The sequence below is a fragment of the Labrus bergylta genome, chromosome 21 (genome assembly GCF_963930695.1).
Source record: "Labrus bergylta chromosome 21, fLabBer1.1, whole genome shotgun sequence".
Taxonomy (NCBI): Eukaryota; Metazoa; Chordata; class Actinopteri; order Labriformes; family Labridae; genus Labrus; species Labrus bergylta.
In genome coordinates this window covers 14989035-15009882 of record NC_089215.1, presented here as the reverse complement: position 1 = coordinate 15009882, position 20848 = coordinate 14989035, and the positions used below count along the sequence as shown (strand labels likewise).

At 42.6% G+C, this 20848-nt stretch overlaps 2 protein-coding genes across 5 annotated transcripts; both read left to right on the top strand.

Moving 5' to 3' along the window:
* The first annotated feature begins 862 nt into the window (after window positions 1–862).
* On the top strand, window positions 863–4957 carry adprm (ADP-ribose/CDP-alcohol diphosphatase, manganese-dependent). The gene is made up of 3 exons (XM_020628170.3): window positions 863–1643; window positions 2904–3026; window positions 3451–4957. The coding sequence occupies exons 1-3, from the start codon at window positions 914–916 to the stop codon at window positions 3789–3791; spliced, it is 1194 nt and encodes a 397-aa protein (XP_020483826.2). The 5' UTR covers window positions 863–913; the 3' UTR covers window positions 3792–4957.
* A 95-nt stretch (window positions 4958–5052) lies between these two features.
* map2k4b (mitogen-activated protein kinase kinase 4b) lies at window positions 5053–20848 on the top strand. 4 transcript variants are annotated; one of them, XM_029278565.2, is made up of 13 exons: window positions 5053–5265; window positions 7870–7905; window positions 9377–9409; window positions 11600–11702; window positions 12027–12201; window positions 12400–12519; window positions 12644–12763; window positions 12848–12899; window positions 13867–13994; window positions 14256–14333; window positions 14472–14620; window positions 15587–15632; window positions 17521–20848. In XM_029278565.2, exons 1-13 carry the CDS (start codon window positions 5139–5141, stop codon window positions 17632–17634), a joined length of 1281 nt encoding a protein of 426 aa, XP_029134398.1. In that variant the 5' UTR covers window positions 5053–5138; the 3' UTR covers window positions 17635–20848. The 4 variants fall into 4 exon arrangements, with proteins under 4 accessions (XP_029134398.1, XP_065805292.1, XP_065805293.1 ...); XM_065949220.1 differs by lacking the exon at window positions 7870–7905; XM_020638333.3 differs by lacking the exon at window positions 9377–9409 and having other exon boundaries at window positions 5054–5265.

The window sequence follows — 20848 nt, the reverse complement described above, 5'->3', positions numbered from 1 at the left end:
TGTGAATGTGTATGAATGGATGAGTTAATACTAATGGACTCTTTACACAGCAGCCTCTACCATCAGTGTGTGAATGTGTATGAATGGATGGAAGTTAAAAAGTGTGTGCTTCTCGTACAGAGCAGCATCCCCTTGTGGTAATGTAGAGAAAAACAAGAAACTTTATCTAATAAATGTCAAACAATTGAACAAAAAGGAAGAACCCCAAATATATATATATACAAAGAATATATCCAGTGGGTGTAGGGACTCTAAACAGATTCTTTCGGTATGATTGATGATTCATTCATTCTTGTAACTATTTACTAAATGTAAACATGTTGTGTTTCTGCCTCTTGGGTTTTGTAGTTCATGATTTCATTACTGTGATGCCACCTTCAAAACTTCAAACTTCTCATTATTTGAGGCTGGCTTCTGGAAATGTTCAAACACTCAAACTGCCCTCACTTTAATTCACAAGTTGATAACATCGTTAATGTGTCGAAAAACCTGTGGGGAGGATAAAGGATTTGTCAGGATTAATTATTTTAATAAAAGAAAACTATGAATTCAGCTAAAGAAAATCAACCCGAGAACCTGAAGTATCCTCGGGATGTAAGGACGAACATCACTTTTAATATTACACCCTAAGAGTTAGGGGCTTTTTTATTCAAATAAAGTTAACTTCTCAGGATTGGTATTAATGTTTTCATTGATTTCTTTTTATTTGATCTCCCGTGCAAACAGTATGTACGTAAAGTGTACAATTTCCAGTTCCACTCGTTCTTATATTGATTTCCCCTGCATTCAGGTTGACTGGAAACTTTATTTTGTAGGCTTAAACCGGAAGTCCGTGCTTTTATTTTGCCTCAGCTGTCACCGGCATTACACATAACAGGCTGTTTTTTTGAACTGTCATCATGCAGCACGACCTATGAGCACGACTGAGGACACAGAACACAATACCAACAGCCTGGCTGTGTTTCACCATGTGACGTTATTCACACCGTACAGGTATGTGTTCGGAGTTTCCCGGAACATTACATTTCTCCGGAGAGTCAGTAAACATACCCTGACAGACGTTTCACCGAGAATGGAGAGCTGTCCCGAACAAACGCCCCTCTTCACCTTCGGGGTGATAGCGGACATTCAGTACGCAGATATCGACGACGGGTTTAACTTCACCCGGACCCGGAGGAGGTACTACCGGAGCAGCCTCCAGCTTTTAAAAAACGCCATAGACTGTTGGAGAGAGTCCACCGTGAAACCGGAGTTTATCCTCCAGCTCGGAGACATCATTGACGGTTTTAACAAGAATCACGACACCTCACACCGAGCTCTGGACACGGTGCTGACCGAGCTCAGCTCCGGGCCCGCCGAGGTCCACCATGTGTGGGGGAACCACGAGTTTTATAACTTCAGCCGGAGCGAGCTGCTGCGTTCACGGCTCAACAGCACTCTACACTCCGAGAGGAGCGTGAACGCAGCACCGGCTGACGGTGAGGTGTACGCGTACAGCTTCAGCCCGGTGCCCGGTTTTACTTTCGTTATTCTGGACGGTTACGATGTGAGTCTGCTGGGCAGAGAGGAGAGCAGTGACCGGTACCGAGACTCCCTGAGTCTGATCCGAGAACACAACGACAACGACGACCTCAACTGTCCGGGTAGGTTACCACGGTTACCACGGTCACCAAGGTTACCAACATCACTGCGGCCCTTATGTTTTATTGTTTTCAAACAACTAATGTATATCGATTAATTATATTGTTATAACTTTTTATTTTGACTGTTAATTTAGAGAAACCAATGCAAAAAATAACAGACAGATTTTGACCACATCTAAAAAATGTTAAAAGAAAATCTGATAAAAAATTCAGAATTCTTACGTTGTTTCCTGAAGAAATAAATCAAATTTTGAAAATAGAAGAAGAATTAAATTTCTGTGGTAAAATTCTGACATGTAAAAAAGAAACTCTGGTTTGTGTGGACTGTAGAGCTTAATTATGTTTCATTTTCCATTTTAATACTCCTGTTATTGTATGTTTATTTTAATGTGGACCCCAGAGAGAACACATTTTTCAGCTTTGGACCCCCAAAATAATGGTGCCAGAGACAGCGACAGTGTTGTCAAAGTCACAGAAGATACCCTAGCTTTAGAATCTTGAGTTTAAAGTTTGATTTTGAGGACAAAGTCAGAGCAGAGTTTCAGTTCAGACTTCTGACGTCATTTTCAGGAGAGCCAAACAAAAAAGAACTATTCAGAATACTTTGGTCCCTCAGAACTCTTCACACGTGGTCTTTATCCTCGTCTGCGTACCTCAGCTTTTGGTGCGTTCCATCTGATCTCGGAGGTCATAAATTCCAAACACTGGTGTGATACGTCATCGGGAACGCCTCCTGAAGTTGGAACTCCGACTTGGAAACACGGAGCAACTTCAGTACTCCGAGTTAAGATTCCAACATGGCTGCTAAGTGCATCAGCAGTAATGTTTAAAACGGTAACAATTAGCAACACACGCCTCTTTTAGTGTCATTAAATCCATCACACTGAAAGTATCGAGCAACTTCTACCTGTGGACCTGTTGTCGTGTTATCTTCACGCACAAACGACCGTGTAGTGTGTCGTTCTCGTCTGGTATTGGCTATCAAAACAAAGGTAGGTCTGGAGGCGTCCATGTTGCTTAACTGACTTGCAACTGGAACGCCAATGACTCGGGTGTGACGTCATTCCAAGTCCCGAGATTCGAGTTCTGAGGAACATTGAACGCACCATTCGCTTTTTCAGAGAATCTCCCCGTCTTGTTGGTGAGGAGCTCTGACCTCCAGAGACGATCCTGTCATCCTCTCTTTTCATCAGACCACCACGGTGACACACAGAGGACGAGGAGACTGATGATGATGATGTTAACTTTTTTGTGTTTCAGTGTTCAAAGGTCTGGAGGAGAGATACACGATGTTTAACGGAGGCTTCAGTAAAGTCCAGCTGGACTGGCTTGATTCTGTTCTGTCGTCATGTGATGAGAAACAGGACCGAGTCACTGTCGTCTGTGAGTATTCCTGCTGTCCGTAGCGCCTGCGACCTCCGCTTCAGAACGCTTCTCACCAGCGTTCGTTGTTGCTAGGTTACCAAAGTTATCCCCAACGTCCCTCTGTAATGTCCGTCAGGTGTGTTTTAGCTCTGTGTTTTATTTTTACTTAAATTAAATATAAATCTCACTAAGAAAAACATGGATGTAAAAGTGTCCTGACGTCAGCATCATCTCCACACCTGAAACTGTTTCCTCCAAAAGACGAGTCAGACGAGCGCCTCCTCGCCGTTGTTGTTGACGAAGCGCATATCAGAAGTCCCGCCCCTTTTCTATTTTGATTCGTCAGTGAGGGAGAAGTGATGATGATGTCATGTTGTGTTCATCATGGTCGGTCCTCCAGGTGTTTTCAAAGTGTCCTTTCTTTCTTTCTTCCCTCGCTCAGGTCACCTCCCCGTCCACCCTGACTCCACCACCCCCATCTGCCTCGCCTGGAACTACGACGAGCTGCTGGCCGTCCTCCGCTCTCACCGCTGTGTGGTGTGCTTCATGGCCGGGCACGACCACGAAGGAGGATACCACAGAGACGAAGACACGGGGACGCACCACCTCACCTTGGAGGGCGTCATCGAGACTCCGCCCGACAGCAACGCCTTCGCCACCGTCTCCGTGTACGAGGACAGGATGGAGCTGAGAGGATACGGGAGGGTTCGGGATCGGGTGTTCCTGTTTCCGTGGCAACCACAGGAGCAACATGACGAATGCAATGACAGATTCACGGATTAAAATAAATATCTGTTAGCTTTGAATTCAAAGACAGACATTCAGATTTATTTTATTTCCTTAATTTGAAGAAGTAAAAAAAAAAAAAACGACCTGCACGGCAGACACACACACACACACACACCGTCGAGGGAGAAGTGTGTGTGTGTTTGTGTGTGAGGCGCCTAAAACAGCACCCAAAAGAATCAGTTAATTTAGTAAAGATGATTGCGCTGCTCGTCTGTGTTAACTACTCACTTTAACAAACATTCACCAAAGACGCTGACATCTTTAACTTCTGTTGGACACAGCCTCATGTTGATTTATGTTTTAAATGCAGAGTCGTGATGAATTACCTCAGCTGAACAGAAACAGTACCTCTGATTATTTTTTTCTACTTTTTATTGTTTAATTCTGACAGAGAGGGGGATATTTCTCCTGTTTTGATTATTTTATATTCCAGAGGTAAAATGACACACTTTGAATAATTATACGCTCGGATTTTAAGATGGAGGAGGTTATTTTCTACTGCTGCCTTTTTTTTCAAAGCAGCGCTGGTTTATTTTCTTACTCTGTTGTTTTTTTGACGGATGTGTCGGGTGATGTGGATTGATTTAAAAATGCAATTCTGTGTTTTACGACGTAAATCGATGCAAGATGCTATAAAACATCATAATGACAGCTGTAGTTCATCTCTGGCGTTCTGTGCTGCGTTCAAGTTCCACAGGGAAGGTGGGTGATTCAAACTGTCTGAGAGGTTTGGTTTTTTGAACCAGGCTGTAAACATGTTAATCTCTGCTGTAAAAAAAAAAAAAAGGTTTTGTTGAATGGGTGTGTATGTGACTTCCTGTGCTTCTGCAGCCAGCCTCTAGTGGACAATCAAGGAACTGCAGGATTCTACACTTCAGCATCTGCTTCATTTTCAAACACCGGAGGTTACTGCCCAGTCAAACATCTTGTTTTTGTTCTTTATTCAGCATTTAAAATAACAAACAGATATTTAAACTGTTGAAAATTTCGCAAATTATTCTAAGCAGCTAATTTAGATCACAAATAAAAGTATAACAACCAAACTGATCAGAAAACAACAATCCATAAATATATAATAAATTAAAATAAATGTAAGCTATATAATATGTATATGTAGTATAATATAAGTGTAATTCTTTATAAATCAAATATGTCAATCATCTTGCTGTGAAGCTGTGGTTTCCTGTAATTTACGACCGTCCATGAAGGCATCAGCGGCACAGACGTGGCCGTGGTGCAGCTGATGCGTTCAGGTGTCGCAGTGTCCCGTGTGAAGACAGAAAGGGCGAAGTTTCTCTGCACTGCAGCCTGGCCGCTGCTGCCGGAACCAGCAACACAACAATGGCGACTCCCAGTCGGGACAGCAACTTCACCAGCAGCTCCACCAGCGGTTCCAGTAACACCGGAAACACCGTCGGATCCACGTCGCACCATTTTCACCCGCAGACTCAGAGCAGCAGCATGCAAGGTACAAACCCCTGGGTTATGTTTTAACTGGGGACACTGGAGTTAGTGGGACAGGGGAACTCGTAGCTTCACAGAAACCACAGTAAAGCTAAACAGGAACACGTGCGTCGTCCGGCTTGGATTTTCAAAATAAATTCCCTTAGGCCCCTCTAGCTAACATTTATCGTTTATTTTCAGAAATATAGAAGTTAATTACGTTTTTAATAATGTTCTAGTGATGTTAATGTAAATTATAAGCTTTGATCTGGTTCTTTTAAGTGACAGTCTGCTCTCAATATTTTAATATAATTTCATTTGTGTTTAGGGCTATGCAGGAACTATGAGGTCTGTGAATCTTAGTTTTAATAATGCATAGTAATGCGTATTATCTATATAGCTCTTTTCAAAAACACTGAAGGACTTTAAAGAGCTACACTCAGACAAAACAAGAATACTAAAGACCTTTTCTCTGCCATTAATCTGTGGCATCACATTAAAGACGTTGCAAAGTTGTCAAAATGCTTTATGGGTTACTTCATTATCCTGTGTTTTTAAATTACAGTATATAAACTGATATTGTGACAGTGGATAAATAGTATCGATATCCAAATCTTCAGTCATATATGTCTAATTTGGTTAGTGTGTAGGAGTTTACCTCTACAGACAATTAGAGAGTTAAACACTTTTTACCGGTCATATTCACGCAGGCTAATGGAAATGCATCCACAGAACAATAAGGACACTTAACTTTTATTACATATAAACTTAAGATAGTTTGTCCTGAAAGATCTGCCCCCAGGAATGAGGTCTACACAGTTTCAGTAGTGTTAGTTGTGCATATCAACATATAGGCTTTTATTTTGAAGGCGGAAGTGTGCAACTTCCGCTAACGCCCGCGCTTTTACCGGCTAGCTTGACGAAGCTACATGGCTAACAGGCTAGCAGCGATGCAGAAGCTCCAGTTTAGCTGCTGAGCCGACAGACATGAAGTAAAGTTTCTTGATTTTATGTACCACAATGAACAAACTTTACTAGACACACAATTTAAAAATCAAACAAACTTCATTAGTTTAAAGGCGCGTCCAATAAAAATGAATCCACAGACATGATTAGCATCACAAAGCTAGAACAACAACCACCGAGGCCTACCTACGCTGAAGTGATCCTCTCTGCTTCACGTTAGTCAGGACCAGAGACTGTAAAGTCAGGACCAGAGACCATCAAGTCAGGACCAGAGACTGTAAAGTCAGGACCAGAGAGTGTAAAGTCAGGACCAGAGACCATCAAGTCAGGACCAGAGACTGTAAAGTCAGGACCAGAGAGTGTAAAGTCAGGACCAGAGACTGTAAAGTCAGGACCAGAGACTGTAAAGTCAGGACCAGAGACCATAAGGTCTTTATTTATCATGTAAATATTCATTTTATTTTGAGGATGAATAACCAGTAGATGTCAGAGACCTTTATCGTTAATGTGTTTGATAAATATCAAGATTTTATTTCATTTAAAGTGTACTATGTAGTTTTAGTGGAGAAATGTGAAAGTTGTAGAAGTGTACAGATTCTGAGGTAAATGTTCATAACTCTGTACACAAACTGTCCTCAGAGGAACATGTGGTCCCTGTAACTGTTTGAAGATAAAATGCTACGTGAGAAGTTATGGTGGATGGCCCACAACAGTGAAAGCGTAACTCTCCTGGTAGCTTTATATCTCCAAACAGTGTTCAGGGGCCCAATTTTTCTTTGAGTAAAGTTTGTGTATATAGTTCAGAAAATATAGCATAGAATTTATTCACTTCTCCAACTTTCAAATTTTACTTCCAAATCTACATTTGGTGCTGTTGGCTCAGCAGCTAGGGGACCGCTTTCTGTGTGTTTCTGCGTATTTTTTGGTACTTTACGTTAATTTTCTGTTTATATATTAACGTCCAGGTTTACAACCATCCGACTCTTTATTCATGTGATGTGATGTCTGATGTTTTAAAGGCCGTAGAGGCTGTCACGTCAGGCTGGTGTTGAATAATGGATGTTACAGATGTTAGCTGCTGGATAAAGCCCTGTGTCCACCTAGCATTTTTCCGGGCAGAAAAGCTCCGGCTGTGCACTCGGGAGTGTTTGCATGAAGCGTTTGAGCGATGAGAAGAAAAGCGCAGCTCGTCCGTCCTGTCTCCATGACAACAGTCTGTTGATAACGGCCGCTGTATGACCGACAATGCTCAATTACTTTTTACTGCATGTTTTATATTTGAGATCGTTTATTTCCCGATCCGACATGGAGCGGGGAGGATGTAGGGACAAGACATGATCTGTAGGAGACAAAACTACGGGGAATAGCATACATTTAGAAAAGAGCTCCGGTGACGTCAACAGCGCCTTTCTGAAAAGAAGAAAGATTGAGCGCTCGGAGCGGCCGCCTGCTGCTGCGAACGCTCTCTACGCATTAGAAACAATTGAAAAAAAGACGCTCAGAAAAAAACGCCAGGTGGGCACGGGGCCTAACAGATGATATTTTATATTTTAATTTTGAATGTCCTGATAAAGAGTCATGAACAGTGACAGGTCAGAGCTGCTTTGAACCAGATGTGATGTGGCAGATGTTTGGTATGAAATGTTTGATCTAAACCTTACAGAAACCAACACCTGCTGGAGATGTCAGAACGAAACAGGTATTCACTTTTACTTTACCAGCTCTCAGTCTGGAAGGTTTTTTTTATATTCTTTGTGTTCAACAAAGAAAATCATCCTTCAAATGTTCCTCATCCACCTTCTTCTTCTTCTTCTTCTGTTGATCATTTCCTTTCTTTGACTGAATGTTAATTTTGTTTTATTGTTTTCATATCAATCTGGAGTTCTGATCTTCACATGTGCATGTTTTTAATCAGGTTTCCATGGCGACACATTAGACCGACCCCGATTAATGAGACTCTAGTCTACACTTTAAGAGACACCTGTCTGTCTGAATACGATCAACATGTGCCTCTTCTTCTTCTGATGAAACATCTCACTCTTATGATTCTCTGCTGCTGCTCTTCTGGCTTAAAGTAATAGATAAACATCAGACCCGTTGACATTCAGCTTCAGTCAAACTTTATCAAGAGTCATGCACCATATAATAATCCTACGGGGGAAAATGACTTCAACTCAAGGAAAAATGAATGCATAAAGATGTGTGGCATGGAAGCTTTTCAGACCGTAACTACGCTCAGCCGTCATCACGTCTTTATTCATATTGATTCCAAGTCGTCGTCATTTTTTAGCTTTTTCAGAGTTGTGCACACAGTCAGACATGCACACACACGCACAGCGCTGTTCTCCCCCGTTAAAACCGTCTCGTCTCTGTAACGCCTCTGTTACTACCTCTGAAGACGGTACAGAGGGGCGGTCACTTCGTTAAAGGGATACTTCACACATTTGCATTAAGCTTTGTATCATTAGAAACCTGGTAGTATTTTTGAATGGTCGTGCATCCTGCCCTCATTTTCCCCTGAGATGGGAAATCTTTGTATTTTTAAGTCTGAAAAGCAGCTTCCAGTGACGCATAAATTACGATTTTTGCGTCACTGGAAGCTGTTGCGGTTAGCGGGGTGAAACTACAACGCTAGTTCCTCATATTTTTGACCACTGAAGCTACAGACCTATCATGTCATCTGCCCGCAGCAGCCGAGAAACTAAACCGGCATGTCGGCAGCAACCGTCTCTGGGCTATATTGCTATATTACTGGCCGCCGCTGCTGGGAAGTATCCCTTTAACAGGTCATCAAACTGGGACCTGGTACTGATCCTAGTTAAAAGGTCATCAAACTGAGACCTGGTACTGATCCTAGCTAACAGGTCATCAAACTGGGACCTGGTTCTGAGACTAACCCAGCTGAGAAAGGGTCTTGTTGATTTTTTGAATAAAGACACCAACTTATCTGGCGGCAAATCTTCACAGGTTTTTAAATTACGGAAACAATAAACTGTGAGCAGCATTTTGAGTAAATCACATAATAACGGGTCTGAACACGAATGAAGAACCGTTTTCCAGAAGAGCAGCAGCAGGACTTCCATCATGCCGGGATGACGTGCTCATAAGGCCCCTTCCACACTCAAACAAGCCCAAAGAACATGCAGTAAAATGTTTTCTCTTTACTTCAGGGTTTCAGATAAGCCTGTCTGGTGTTTCCCAAAGTAAGCCCTAGACCTCGCACACAAAGCACACCGACCTTGGACTCTGTGGGTGCATCTCAGTAGTCTAAAGTGGTTTCCTTTCCTCGCCGGCTCTCTCTGAGACGCGTTTCTGTTCTGTCACTGGAAGCCGCTGTACACTACTGACCAGCCTGTGTGGTGCTCTGGTATTTGGGGGAGTCTGTCCGCTGTTCACTGCTGTCACAAAATCAGCTTTGGCAGAAAGGAAATGAATTTGCATCGAGGGCTCAGAGGTTCAGGGATCTGTTTGCACTGAAGAGCTGGCTGAGGAGGGCATGAGGAAAAGACGACTCAACACTTAAAGTCAGCACGAAGCTTCAAACCCAGCCCATGGTGGATCTATTCTACAGAAACATTCAAATCATAGACTGTATATAAGAACTAGACTGGCCTCTTGATTTCGTAAATCTGCAGTCCTCCTAATGGCCAGCAGGGGTAGACTTGTCTGTTTGCTAAACTGGGTCTATGATAAAATGTTCCTGCTTGTCATTGATTAATTCCATCAGTAGTAGTTTAGTAAATGATGGTCCCATTTAGAGTCAGAGAGACAAGGAAGAGGGGGAGGAGTTAAGGGCGGGGCTTCCAGTGACAAGTCATTACCATGGCAACCAGAATAGTGTCTTGTTTAGCGTTTAGCTGTACAATAAAATACTTGAGGCTTTTATTTCTTGGTAACTAAATTTTGTGTAAAAACGGTTTTATGAATCCAAAGTAATAAAACCATTACTGTGAATAGTGCAGGCAGCTTGTTAGCCTTAGCATTAGCATTACCTATTAACGTAGCATTGGCATTAGCATTGGCTAACAGTGTTGCTAGCTAGCGACATGCAAGTTTTAAAAACTGCTCCCTGTCAACATTGATAAAAGCGAAAAATGTTCACAAACCCCAAAGCGACCACATCGAGGCCACGCCCACTTCTTATACACAGTCTATGAGCCCTTTAAACGTCTACGGGTGAAGGATGCTGTTGAATTAAGTGTGATTTAAGTGTTGGGTCACTTTGATATGTGACGGGAGCTGTTCAGCTGTGATTACACATTTCTTTTCTTTTTTTAAGTCTATTGTCTTTGGTTCAGGGATTCCCAACACGAGGATTCTGCAGGAAGGCTCGTTTTGTGTCATTGCAACACAAACATCTTTGCATTGATAAATATATAAAAATGTATTTCCTCAAATAAAAGTCTGGTCCTGAGTAAAGTCAGAAGCAAAATGAATACATAAAAGCTGATCTCAAATACAGCCTGAGAAAAAAGGCTGTGTGAAAATGGTCTTCTCGTATCATAACAACGGTTTATATATCTATGCTGTTCTTCCTCGTTCTTCTCCGGTTTCTCCTTTTTTGGGGAATGACGATTACAGACTACCGCCGCCTGCTGGCATGGACAGTTGTTTCCTCTCACGCATGCGGTTGGCTGTAGTCTTTGCGGTGTGTTCAAGTGCGTTTTTTTTGCCAGGACAATAGGCGTCGTGAGGCAACGCCACAGTCAGCCTTCGTCGCCACCAGTTCTTTGCCGTCTGCTCGGTATGTCAGAGGAAAAGCAGAAGCAGATGAAGAGTAAAAGATTACTCATGTCGATACTGAACAATCAGATAAATATTAGCCTGTTTCTAATGGTTCGCCCTGGTTCCTGCTCTAGTTGAGGTGAACAAAAACCCTTTATTATTATTTGAGGAAATACAGAATCTGGACCTGAAGGATCCTGAACATCCAAAGCCCCTGTAGTGTCTGAGTGTTGGGAGACCCCGAGTGTCGGCACTCTGTGTGTGTTGAAATGCATTTTGTGCTTCTTCTGATCCTGAGCAGAACGTGAGATAAACCTGAGATCAGTCTGTGGATGAAAACACCCTCACCTCTCTGACCTTTGACCTCTTAACATATAAAGCTCGTTATGATGCTGCTAAGCGGGTCAGATTCAATTCTTAATGTTGCTTATAATCACACAGATGAAAAGGTTTATCTCATGTTCAAACAGGCAGAGCTAACAGGAGCATTAAAACACACAGTGTGTGTGAGTGTGTGTCTGCTGTTTGCACCAGCAGGATGACTCACCGTGTGTGTGTGTGTGTGGGTGTGTGTGTGTGTGTGTGTGTGTGTGTGGGTGTGTGTGTGTGTGTGGGTGTGTGGCATGTTGTGCGATCTGGATCTGTGTCTCTTTTTTTCTACCTGACAGGTAAACGTAAAGCTCTGAAGCTGAACTTTGCCAACCCTCCAGTGAAGCCGGCCTCCAGGCTACCCATCAACCCCACACCCCCCTCCTTCCAGAACCCCCACATGTGAGTACGGGCGGCTGACGGTGGGACCGTGTTTGTGCTCAATAACAAGTCGGCTCAGTGAAGTCTGTATTTTCGATGGAGCAGCTTTACTTTAGTATAAGTCTGTATTTTATTTTGAAGGAACACGCTCTTACTTGTTATCCGTCAGAGAGAGTAAGTCATTAATTGAAGTTTTCGACTTTTTTTTCCAGCGTACTTTCAGACGTCTTCATTTCACTCCCATCAAAAAGTCCTTAAGATCTTTCTATAATTTAATATTCCTTAGTCTGTTTTTCTCTGGCTTCCTTGCTCTTGTTTTTCTAACTCCGTCTGTCTTCCTGTCAGAGAGCGTCTGCGGACGCACTCCATCGAGTCGTCGGGGAAGCTGAAGATTTCTCCGGAGCAGCACTGCGACTTCACGGCCGAGGACCTGAGAGACCTCGGGGAGATCGGCCGGGGGGCGTACGGCTCCGTCAACAAGATGGTCCACAAACCTACGGGACAGATCATGGCTGTCAAGGTGAGCTGCTCACAGACTCGTACACGAAGACAGATCTGAGTTTACCTCATCCAGATCAGCGGCGAAATCAAATCAAAGACACGCATATAAACAAAGTGGAGATGAAGAAAATCCATCACTGAAGACATAGCTCCTTTAGTGTAAGTAAAGAAAAAGTCAGACCCTCTAAATGTGTGTTTGTGTTTGTGTGTCTGTCAGAGGATTCGCTCCACGGTGGACGAGAAGGAGCAGAAGCAGCTGCTGATGGACCTCGACGTGGTGATGAGGAGCAGCGACTGTCCCTACATCGTCCAGTTCTACGGAGCACTCTTCAGAGAGGTACGACTGAAAATCAGTGACCCTGAACGCACCACAGCATGCTAACATAATACAGCAGCTTTTCTGTGGGAACATATATCTTTAATGTTCCTGTGACCTCTGACCTCTGACCTCTGTGTTTCAGGGCGACTGTTGGATCTGCATGGAGCTCATGTCTACCTCATTAGACAAATTCTACAAATATGTATATTTTTCATCAGATGACGTCATTCCAGAGGAAATATTAGGAAACATCACATTAGCGGTGAGTGCCTGGGTCACTTTATACTTCATCCTTTTTAAATGCAGCTGTGCAGAGAACTGATGTCTTTGTTTGTGTCTCCAACAGACGGTTAAAGCACTGAACCATTTAAAAGAAAACTTGAAAATAATCCACAGAGGTAAGACTTCACATGTTTCATAAAAACAATAGGGTCCAATATTTATAGAGTACAACTTATGACGACACACAGCTCACAGCGAGCCGTTTATTGACGAGCCTCTGAGTGATGTGATTTGAGTCTACGGCTCAATCTCGATGTCCTCCCTCACACACTCGCTGTCTTTGATGCACGCTCCTGCTGTGAGGGCTCAGGGTTGTTCCACTGACGGACCAACAAGTGCATCAAGGATCTCTCGCTGACTTTTTGAGCCCTTTAAGCAGGTTTAACAGCTCCTCCATACAAAGCATCACACTTCTGTTTGTCCACCTTCAAAATAAAAGCACCACACTTCTGTTTGTCCACCTTCAAAATAAAAGCATCACACTTCTGTTTGTCCACCTTCAAAATAAAAGCACCACACTTCTGTTCGTCCACCTTCAAAATAAAAGAACCACACTTCAGTTTGTCCACCTTCAAAATAAAAGCATCACACTTCTGTTTGTCCACCTTCAAAATAAAAGAACCACACTTCAGTTTGTCCGCCTTCAAAATAAAAGCACCACATCTTACAATGTTTACAAGAGGAAACTGAAATTCACAGAGCAGAGAATTAAATATTTAACAGGTTCAGTGTGGACAGCGAGCGTGCGATCATGCCTGATGCGACACGACATCAAACGCTCAGGTGCTGTTTCCAAAAAAGTTTCAGCTAAAATTTCGAACAAACACTTCAAACTTTATACCGCAAACGCACAGTGTCAGACAAATACAGTAAATCAGAACAAACATTGCTTTTAAATGCAAAAGAATGGAATTTCAAACATGTGATTAATAGTGATAAAAAACATTGAATAATTTAACATCTCGTGTAGTCTGAGGAAATATGTTTCTACATCTTAAAAAAAAATCCACTTTTTTATGTATTTATTTGGTTAAATATGATGAAAATGTTTCAGTTTTTTATTTCATGCATTTTATTTGTCAGACATCAAACCTTCCAACATTCTGATGGACCGGCGAGGGAACATAAAGCTGTGTGACTTCGGGATCAGCGGTCAGCTCGTCGACTCCATAGCAAAGACTAGAGACGCCGGCTGCAGGCCGTACATGGCGGTAAGAAATGATTCACTGTCAGATAGACGTGATCATTCATCCAGTAATACACAAAGACTTCCTGTCACGACTTTTCCTCATGACACAAAGTTGGTTGAACCTTCAAATGGTTCAGCTGGAGATTGAACCCTCGACCTTTTGGTTGAAGGGCGATGACTCTACCAACTAAGCCACAGCAGCCCCCACGCTCTTTGATCTCGCTGTCTGTTGAATGAATAATTAGAAGTGTTGTGTGTGCGTCTTCTCTCGTGTGTATTTCAGCCGGAGAGGATAGACCCGAGTGCGTCCCGTCAGGGCTACGACGTCCGCTCCGATGTTTGGAGTTTGGGGATCACGCTGGTGAGAAGAACGAAGACGTCAGCTTTAGATTTACCTTTTTTTAAACCTTATTTTACCTGCGTGTGTCTAAACATACAGGTGTTTGTGTGTGTTTGTTGTGTGCGTGTGCGTGTGCCTGTGCATGTGTGTGTTTTTCAGTACGAGCTGGCCACAGGACGGTTCCCGTACCCGAAGTGGAACAGCGTCTTCGATCAGCTGACTCAGGTGGTCAAAGGTGAACCGCCGCAGCTCAGCAACTCAGAGGAGCGACAGTTCTCCCCAAAGTTCATCAACTTTGTGAACCTCTGGTGAGAAAAACACGATCGTTCTGTAATGGGAAATATTCAAAGTTTCTGATCAGCTAAAACTTAACGTGTAATTAAAAACCAGTTACGCTTTTTCTCGTTTACAGTGAAGTCAAATTTAAAACACTGAAATCTGAGATCTCATTTAAAGAACTGAACACAACAGGGAGTGGAGGAATAGTAAATGACCGTCAGAAAGCGAGAGTTTCATTCCATTCCTTGATATATATTTTTTTATTCTGTGTTCGTCATCAACATCAGGATTATGGACTCTCTGTAGTCTCTCCACTTTAAGGAGTTGATTTAGGATTTAGTGACACCTAGTGGGGAAGTTGTAGAGAACCTGACCCACTTACCCCTAAAGGCCCTGACACACCAAGGAGATCGTCGCCCTACTTTTTGTGGTGTGTCCAGCTCCATTGTTACCCGTTAGCCTTTTTTTTGCCGGCGTCGCTGAGAGGGATCTCTCTGATTGGCTGTTGGGAGGTTTCATTTCTCTCCAGCTCTCATCACAGGTTCAGGAAAGCCCCTTGAGCATGCCGCTGTAGTATCCATGCTTTCACCCATTAGTGCGGTTTCTCCTTATTTGTCTCCTCTGCCTTTTCTTTTCTTTTTCCACTAAAAGACCAAGGGCTGACAACACCTAGCGCCATTTTCAACTTTTTATCAGACATTATTCTCCATTAGTAGGCTCCCTATAATACGAACGTACGTGGTGGTTGGCCGTCGGCTGTAGTCTTTGCGGTGTGTTCAAGTGCAAGTTTTTGGCCAAGACGTGAGGTGGCGTGAGGCGACGCCACAGTTGGCCTTCGTCACCACTAGTTCTTTGCCGTCTGCTTGGTGTGTCAGGGTCTTTAATCTGTAAGAGGCTCTCAGGTCTCCACTAATCAGCTGTTCTGTCTTTATATCCCTGTAATCAAACTCTCCTGTGATGCTGACGGATTATTTCTGTTTGTTTTTTCCATCCAGCCTGACAAAGGATGAATCTAAAAGGCCAAAGTACCGAGAGCTTCTGGTGAGTTTGATGCTTCATTACGACACACAGAGTGAATTATTATGTGTTATTATTGTTTATTGTTTTTTTTACCTGAGCTTGATTCTGAAACTTTTAGTCATTCCAAATAGTAGTAGTATACGGTAAAATCTGCAGGAATATTTGAGAAACACTGAGATTATGGTCGAGATGTTGAGGATAAAACACTTCATCATCTATACCGCTTTTCCCATTCGGGGTCACACGGCGCTGATCCCAGCTGTCATTTGGCGAGAGGCAGGGTTTCACCTGGACTGTTCACCTGTCAATCACAGAGCTGACGTATAGAGACAGACAGCCAGCCACACTCACATTCACACCTACGGACAATTTAGAGTCACCAGTTAACCTATGGAGCATGTCTTTGGACTGTGGGAGGAAGACGGAGTACCTGGAGAGAACCCACACATGCACAGGTAGAACATGCAAACTCCACACAGAGAGGCTCCTGACAGACAGGGATTCAAACCAGGAACCTCCTCACTGTGAGGCAACAGCGCTAACCACTGCACCATAAAATACTCTGTGTGTAGAATGAGTTTAAATCCCCCAAAAGTTTGAATTTCGAAAATAAGAGCCAGGGGAAATTAATGTATTTTCTTTATTCCTTCAATGCAAAACAGAAAAATAATTTTCCTTACACTACTTTAAGGTATAACGTCTTCTCACGTGGACTTATTAAAACTCAAACCGGAAACTCCTCCGTTGTGTAATGTTACTGTGATCGTGCAAACTGTCTGTAAACACGGTCCACTCAGGAGCGACTTTTCTTTCCGTCTGCTTTCGCACCGCCATAGTTCCTACTCTGATGCAGAAGCTAAACATGTTCCTCTAAACAGGTTTTTAGGAACTGAAGTAGTTCATTGTTCCTGCGGTGCGGAATCAATAAAAAAGGAGGAGGTTTCCAACAGTTCCTAGAACTGTGAAAAAGTTCCTGCGGTCTGAAACAAGCTGGTCGTCATTGATATCAACACTGTTCAACCCGGCACGAGTTTATCTGTAAATACTGATGAAGATAATCTTCTCTTTGGTACCTATCGCTTATTTAGATTTTATTGAATTATATATTCATTATATATTTATTTTATAGTTTATAGTTCTATATTTTCTCCTGCTGTGACGGTATAAAAAAAGTATTTCTGACTCTCTGCTGACCCCAAGTGATGAGAAAATGTCATTGCAGGTCAAAAAATAAGCAGGGTTAAAGTGTAATTTCATTTAAATCTCTGCTGGTAGCCTAGTGGTTAGTGTACAGAGGCTGAAGTCCTCCAAGCAGGCAGACCGGGCTCAAATCCGACCTGTGGCTCCTTTCCTGCATGTCCGTCCCCACTCTCCCCAATCTCTGACTTTATCCACTGTCCTATGTCTAAATAAAGGCAAAAAAGGCAAAAAATAAATCTTTAAAAACACATTTTAACCAAAGAACCAGATTACATTTCTGTGTTAGATAGATACGTATTTCTTCATTTACAAAGACATGATGATTACAATGATTTTGGTCGACCTCTCCTGTCTTTGAGTTCTGAAGGATGAGTCAAGAAGAACAGAGTCAGAAAAGAAAGCTTTCAGCTTCTCTGCACCTTTTGCTTGAAACAACCTGCAGCCTGATTGTAGACTGCAAACCAGCTTCCCTTAGCGGGAAGTCTTGTGTGTTTATGATGATGAATCTGTGTGCTGCTGTTCTCGGCGAGGTCCGCGAGATCTCTGATCTCCGTGGGACTAACCTGGACACAGAAAGACCTTTTAAACAGACACAGGCGTGACTAGTCATGAAGTCAGACTTTGTAAAAATCAACATCATGGTGTCGTAATGTCAGCATCTTGTCATCCTGTTATTTAATCATCTGTTTATTGAATCTCTCTCCTGCAGAAACATCCCTTCATCATGATATACGAGGAGCGCTTAGTGGACGTCGCCTCGTATGTGGTTCGCATCCTGGATCAGATCCCCGCCTCGCCCGTCTCCCCCATGTACGTCGACTGATGGAGATCAGCTGGTGGTGGGGGGGTTCAGGGGGGGTTCACTAAGCTTTGCGAAGCGACTCTCGCCATGTTAGCCCCTCAGAGTAGTTTAATCACGCGTTCCAAAGAAACAAAGGAACTCACAAACTGCATCAGACAAACATTACCAAATATTCCCCCTCCCGTCACGTCATCAAAGTCAAACATCAGCATCCATCTTCACCCCGAGAACACTTGAACACACGACTCTGTCTCAGGAGAACGCAAGGCGTCCTTCATGTGAGCAGAAACATTTCATAAATAAATATATTTACTTGAAGAAGTCGATGTTCACAAAGACAGAATCTACCAAATCAAAGGAACAAACAGAAACACACACATGCACATGCACATGCACTAGTACACACACGCACGCACGCACACACACACACACACACACACACACACACACACACTGTTAAAGTTGAGTATGCAAAGTGCTTCTTCTCCGTGAGAGCTCATAGATTTGGTCGCGTGGCTTTACTTTTTATTTTTGTTTTTCTTCGATATGCAATCTGTGAGCGTCAGTCTTCACTCACGTTTAAAGTTAGCTCCAGGTTGTGCTTTTTCTATTTGACCTTGTCATCATGAGTTTCAGCCACAGAGATAAAGATCCATGTGTCTTTAAAAACAAAGATAGAGATAGAGAGAGAGAGAGAAATGACATGTGGTGAAAGGAGCCATGATGTCAAACTGAAGTTGCCTGCTCACTAGGACCACAGCCACTAGGCCATAAGGCTACAGACACCCCCCCCCTTTAATATCTTTAAAGAAGACTTCTGGCAGATTGGAAGATGTTTGTGGAGTTGCATTAAGTTTTCATGAAATCCAAATCCAAGGTTTATTTTTAGGCTTTTTATGCCTTTATTTTAGAGATTTAAGAGTGGACAGAAATCTAAGAGAGAGCGAGAGAGAGAACGACACTCCACAGGGACGAGGGAACATAGACACGCTCCCGTCTCTGTTGCCCAAAAAATGTTGAGGAGATATTTTCCCTGTAGCTTTAACGTAAATGTTTGAAACATTTTATCAAATCTGCAAGCAGGGGGGAAAATGAGACGCCCAAAGTTTTATGATTATGCATATCCTGAATTTTCTTTTGAATCATGCTAAACATCTTTATATTCATGACATCACAAAATCCTCCTGATGTCCTAAGGTTAAACATGAAATGTTCTCGCCAAACTCCATTAAAAAAAAACAAAAAAAACAATCGATTTAGACATTGTTTGCTCGTCGTCTTGCAGAAAAATGATGACTTGTGTTGTCGTTATTTCAGCAACTTTAAACGGTTTATTCTAATTTAATGAGAAGATTATTATGTTTGAATTGTGTTCCTGAGAATGGATGGGTTTTTTAGCTTATGACACAAATATAGTGATGGCACATTAAAGGCACAAACTGGGGCTAACACGATGCTACATTGATGTAAAGTAACTTTTGATGTAAATGTGTTTGTATATAGAACTTCTAATCCGGCAGTTTCTGCTCGAGCGTTACGGCTCATTTTCAAACTCAGAGCATCAAATTAAAACATCAGGAGTGTTTGAGAATGAGCGGAGGAAGATTTTAATTTGTGCATTTTGAGAAAAAAGTTTTTACCTAAAACGAGGAAGAACTTCTTGACATTTCAGACTTTTTGTCTTGGCGCCGATACTCACCCGTTTGTGTGGGCGCTGGCTGCAGAATGAAACGTTTATTCTGTTTGTTTTCATTTTTAAAAAAATGAGCCTTAAAGCTCCTCCGCAGCCTGTCCAAGAACTGTACAGTTAAACTCATCCACACTGATCACAGATGCACCGTGCTGCCACACAGAGGCAAACATAGGAACTACACTTTTTAAAAAAAGGTCCAGCTGAGGACTTCCTGTTGTTAAAAATGTCACCTGTGATGCTGCTAAACGACGTCTCGCCTGCGTCTGAAGAGGAGAACGATCTCTCCTCGCGCGGTTTCCGCTCCCTGACCATAAAGACCACCATGACTCAGTATGTTTCTTAATGATTCAGCATGTTTCCAATGACAAACCTCGTGTTGATCCAGGGATGCATCTCCATACTCTTCAGCAGGCAGCAATGTGAGACTATTGATATCCATCCGAAGGGATTCCCGCTCTGAAAGCTGAAAGTCTGACATGCAGGAAAACAAACGACTTAAAGATCATTACTGAACCAAAGTGTACGCACTCATGGTGTCCCCTGCAAACAATGTATTTTCTTGACAAAGTGGTCGTGACTGAACGCCGGTAGGTGGCGTCCATCAGAGAAATCCTGGTACTGATCCAAGCTAACAGGTCATTAAACTGAGACCTGGTCAAATACCAGGAAGTTGCACGGAAACAAAAGTTGTCATCCAGACACAGTGGATGGAGACATTGACCAACCTGTGTGAGTCAAGGTGACGTTTGATTTCTTGCATATCTAGAAGAGCGGATACTTCAGCGTTGTCTTTAACCAACGCAGATAAACACAACGCTGAGGATTGGTAAAACTAGCGTGGAAAAACAGGCACAAATTCGCTCCCATTTTTGTCTGAACGCAGCTCAAAACCAAAAGAATGTTAATCCTAAAGAGGTTAAAAAAACCTTTCAGACTTGTCAAAGCTCCTCCAAAAACACAGAGCAATAAACAACTATTCAGAGGCCAAATGATAACTTTAAAACGCTCATGAAAATCACATTTTCATCTTAGCTCAGTTTAAAACTCAACGCCACGGGCCTCTACAGATGTCGGCCATGTTGGAAAATGGTCCCTATTGTCTGGGAGTTTGGGGTCTTTTATTACAAACTTTTAGAAGACTTGTGGCTCTTTTAGGAGGGGATAAAACCAAACATAAATGTCGGAGGAGCTGCAGTGTAGACCAGACATGTTTCTCTCTTTATATCCACGAGAGCGAGTGGCGTCCGTTCCGTTCTTAACGCTTCTATCCGTCACGTGAAATGGTGCAAACACACTGAAGACACGACACATCTGTTCTTCACTTTCGGGCTACACAGGAAGCCGACTTACCGCCGGTAATCTGAATCTCCGGGGTACATGTTGTAAAAATTTCAATTTACTAGAATGTTCATATTAGATTCTAAGATAATATTGAGGTGAATATTATATTGTATCTTTATGAAGGGTTACCAATAAAGTTCCCGTGGAAAAGAAGAAACAGCTGTTATTGTGTGATTCTTCAATAAAAAAAATCAAACTGCA

Bases quoted from the DNA above. Each gene is read 5' to 3' on its own strand.
- adprm (XM_020628170.3), top strand. From the start codon at position 914: ATGAGCACGACTGAGGACACAGAACACAATACCAACAGCCTGGCTGTG. The intron at 1,644-2,903 runs GTAGGTTACCAC...TTTGTGTTTCAG, and splicing joins CGACGACCTCAACTGTCCGG to TGTTCAAAGGTCTGGAGGAG. The intron at 3,027-3,450 runs GTGAGTATTCCT...TCCCTCGCTCAG, and splicing joins GGACCGAGTCACTGTCGTCT to GTCACCTCCCCGTCCACCCT.
- map2k4b (XM_029278565.2), top strand. From the start codon at position 5,139: ATGGCGACTCCCAGTCGGGACAGCAACTTCACCAGCAGCTCCACCAGC. The intron at 7,906-9,376 runs GTATTCACTTTT...TCTTTACTTCAG, and splicing joins GAGATGTCAGAACGAAACAG to GGTTTCAGATAAGCCTGTCT. The intron at 9,410-11,599 runs GTAAGCCCTAGA...TCTACCTGACAG, and splicing joins CCTGTCTGGTGTTTCCCAAA to GTAAACGTAAAGCTCTGAAG.